Genomic DNA, 4112 nt, shown 5'->3' on the forward strand with positions numbered 1-4112 from the left:
AAAAAAACGATTAATCGAAAAATCTATTTTTTTGCCCAGCCCTACTCGTGATGTCAGTATTGCTGGTGTTAATGGATCAGCCTCACCTGGCCGCGTGACCTTTGACCTCCTGCTCTCGGCTGTGCTGTAAGGAGCTGTAGAGATGCGCGGTGACCTCACGAGATGAGGACAGCGCTGAGAGAGGAGACGACGGCCAGGAGCGCGTCAGAGCGGGAACACACGACTGATGAAGAGGAGCATCATCATCATCAGCTCGGCCCACTGACGTCATCTCACTGCGCACACACACACACACACACACACGCACACACACGCACACACACACACACACAGACACAGACACTCTCACACACACGCACACGCACACGCGCACACACACACGCACACACACACACTCACACACACACACACATTCAATAGATTAATTATTCAATACTTCACCAGAAAACATACTTCTGCAAGAACAAATTAATTTCCGTTTATATATGCAGTGGGTAAAATAAGTATTGAACACGTCACCATTTTTCTCAGTAAATATATTTCTAAAGATGCTGTTGACATGAAATATTCTCCAGATGTGGGTAACAACCCAACTAATCCATACACACAAAGAAAACAAAACATAAGTTCAGGAATTAAGTTCTGTGTAATAAAGTGGAATGACACAGGGAAGTATTGAGCTACTGAAATGTATTTAATGCTTCGTACAGAAGCTTTGTTGGTGATGACAGCTGTCTGAGAAACTAGTGGCATGCACTGCTCAGCTGTGAGTGCGGCCCGTTCTTCAGTGTATGGGTCAGAATTATACATTTCTCTTTTATGCCAAAAATCATTAGGATATTAAGCAAAGATCATGTTCCATGAAGATATTTTGTAAATGTCCTACTGTAAATATATCAAAACTTAATGTTTGATTAGTAATATGCATTGCTAAGAACTTCATTTGGACAACTTTAAAGATGATTTTCTCAATATTTAGATTTTTTTGCACCCTCAGATTCCAGCTTTTCAAATAGTTGTATCTCAGCCAAATATTGTCCTGTCCTAACAAACCATACATCAATGGAAAGCTTATTTATTCAGCTTCAGATGATGCATAAATCTCACTTATCGACACTTGTGACTGGTTTTGTGCTCCAGGGTCACATGTGTTTTGATGTGGATTATATCCGGTTATTTGACTATGGCACAAAAAAAAATTAAAATAAACCCTCGGTTTCCACGGCAACAGCAGCAGACACTAAAATGACATTCTTATGCTGAAATATTGTATTAAAATAAAACCTGCCGCCGAGTGAACGTCATGAATGAAGTGTTCTGTGATTAATTAGATCGAGACGCTTCTGTCAGATGAAGAAACGCGCTGATCTCGCGGACTGGCGAGAGTTTAAGATCTTCACACGCGTCTACAGTCTGAAACTCAGCAGTTTATAGAGTTTGGTGAGAGTTTGTTTACCGTCCGAGTGTCTCGCGCCGCTTCCCCGCTTCAAACCGCGCCGTGACCGAAGCGGAAACACGTCATCACACCGCCGCCGCAGCACAAAACAAAATAAGGGCATAGAAAATAATAATAATAATAATAATAATAAAAATTACAAGCAAAGACACTTCATCTAAAACCAATGAGCTGAAGATGATAAAAGCTGTAAATCAGCTGGCAATATTTTGGACTAATAACGCTATAAAAAATGCAAAAGAAAGAAAGAAGCTGAAATGTGTTCAAAAGTCTTTATGAAAGGAATAAAAACAGAAGGAGTCCAGAGGGAAGAGCTTTATTCGTTGTTATTATCTGGTTCGATTTTAGCCCCTTTGAGCAACAAAGCAATAACCCATGTTTTTCTGTTAAGAAAATGTCCCATGTTTGCTGCAGTGTCTGTTTGAGACTGTTTGAAACATCTGAAATAATAACTACTGTATTAAGCTGAAGATCTGTATTAATAAAAGAGCTTAAATCATCTGTCAGCCAATCACAAACAAGAGCATGATTCTGTTAGAGAAACTGTAAATGCAGTGTTTTACAGTGTCTTGACTCTAGTTTTCAGCAGGGTCGGGGATTAACGGGGGCTTGGGGCAAAAATGCCACCAAAATGAACAAAAACGTCCCACAAATTCAAGATAAAGGCGTTGAGCCTGCTAGCCAATCACACGCGTTTCCGTTGAGATTAGGAATGCAATGGCCAATCAGAGACGCTTAGATGAGTTGTTGTTGAGTGTGCCACGTGTTCACTGATGGCATTCCCTCAGCATACACAACACTTATCTTAAATAAAAGATTCGTTTCGTAGCTTCAGTGATTAGAACGAGTTTTTGCACAACTTTGGGTAGACTAGACTACAGTCATGGACCGACATGTTAGTCTGTGAAGCCAAAGCCAGAATATATAACGAGCCGTTTTCACAAAACCCAGACACAATGCAAGAGTTTATATGCATTCGCAGGGGCGCCGCGAGCTATTTAGGGCCCTATGAAAGAATATTGGATTGAATTATGGACATAGACTTTCTGTACCACACTATTCTGCTGATATGGAATGAGTTTGAATACTTAATCAGTTATATTAACAGAAATGCTTCACTTGGGCAAACAAAAAAATCCTAAAATCATAAATAGGATACCCCTATATGATCTTACTCAGCTAAATGTGACTGTTAGCTTAACAGCTGTATTCTGTGTTTGCTAGCTACCTATGCACATACAGCATACTATGATAAACATGTTCTACATTATGAACCTTCACACACTGTAGACAATTTCCACCTGCCTGTGGAAACCCAGCTCAAGTATTATTTTAAACAGTGGATGAGTAATTCCCTCCTTGATTTGCTTAATAAAAGCCTCCTTTGACATCGTTTTGACAGACAAGTTTATTGTGTATTGCTAAGTTTAGTGTGGCAGAATAGAAGCGCAGCCGTAATACGTGTGCAGTGTATCCGGTTGCCATGACAACCTCCCGCACCTCCTGCTGCTGCTCTGTGTAATCAGAGTGTGAATGTGTAGTTTTGTTTTATTTGTAACTCTTCGGTAGATATATTTATAACTTCTATTACATTACCACTACTACTGTTATTACTAATAAAACAGATCTCTGGGGGCCCCAAAAGTGCATAGGCCCTTAGAATCGTCCTAACTCCCCCCCACCCCCTCAGCGGCGCCCCTGAGCATTCTATTAATTGACATTAATATTCATTATTACTATATCAAGAGCAATAATCAACAATAATGGTTTTTGTCAGAACACTGCAGTCATAGCTCCTGTTTTTAAACGTAAAACTTGTTACAATTTGAACCAATCAATTGTTATTGGCAACAGATACAATTATTAAAGTGGTGATTAAAAATGCTCTCATGAATGTAAAAAATGCCCCTGGAAATCAATTGCCCCTTAATGGAAAAGTTAATTTCTGGCCCTGCTGTGAAATGATCTGTATTGTAAAAACATACAAATAAACAGGAATTGAACTGAACTGCAGAGAATGTCTTTAATCATGTTCTCATTTCAAACACACACTGAATCTGATGTAACGAGTTACTGAGGAATAAACCAGAATGAATGAAACTGAAGGAACGATCCTGGACAGTGTCCTCACACACACACACACACACACTCGCACACACACACACAATTTCCAGGTTTTCACAAAGTGATCTTCGTGTTCCGGAAGCTGGAATTATCCCTGAAAAACCAGAAGCACACAAGGATCAGAGACACTTCAGATCTGCTCAAATAATAGCAGTTGAATTTAATAGTTAGTAGTTTTTAATAGTTTTAACTTTTAATATTACAGCAAGAGGTTAATATATAACCAAGAGGTAATTGCGACTTTTATCTCACAATTGAGACTTTTTTCTTGCAATTCTGGAAAAAATTTAACTTTTTAATTTTATTGTCAATTTTTGTGAGAAAAAAAGTCAAAATTGGGAGATGTTTTTTTTTGTATTCTGTGGTGGAAACAGGTTTAGTTTACAGCATCAGCTGAGAGAAATTTGCTCCTTCAGAAAAGCTCATCTGTGTTCCTGCAGCACAAAAGCAGTGTTAAGTCGCTGGGGTATATTTGTACACAGCTCCGCTCCGGTGAACACACAGTTCCCACATCAGCCATACCGAGAGTATC

At 39.3% G+C, this 4112-nt stretch overlaps 1 protein-coding gene across 5 annotated transcripts in view; it reads right to left on the reverse strand.

Annotated features, from left to right (window-relative positions):
* cntrob (centrobin, centrosomal BRCA2 interacting protein) overlaps window positions 1–1540 on the reverse strand; it is a 30176-nt gene extending 28636 nt beyond the window's left edge. For 3 of the 5 annotated variants that reach the window (XM_016472669.1, XM_016472670.1, XM_016472666.1), the window contains exons 1-2: window positions 1457–1540; window positions 87–275 (exon numbers count right to left, since the gene is read on the reverse strand). In XM_016472669.1, coding sequence (XP_016328155.1) covers window positions 87–271 — 185 coding nt within the window. In that variant the 5' untranslated portion in view covers window positions 272–275; window positions 1457–1540. Of the gene's footprint in view, window positions 1–86; window positions 276–441; window positions 782–1284 lie in introns of those variants that run through there. The other 2 variants (XM_016472667.1, XM_016472668.1) reach the window with 2 other exon arrangements.
* Between the last annotated feature and the right edge of the window lie 2572 nt (window positions 1541–4112).

Source organism: Sinocyclocheilus anshuiensis, unplaced genomic scaffold (assembly GCF_001515605.1).
Source record: "Sinocyclocheilus anshuiensis isolate Anshui unplaced genomic scaffold, SAMN03320099.WGS_v1.1 scaffold841, whole genome shotgun sequence".
Lineage (NCBI taxonomy): Eukaryota > Metazoa > Chordata > Actinopteri > Cypriniformes > Cyprinidae > Sinocyclocheilus > Sinocyclocheilus anshuiensis.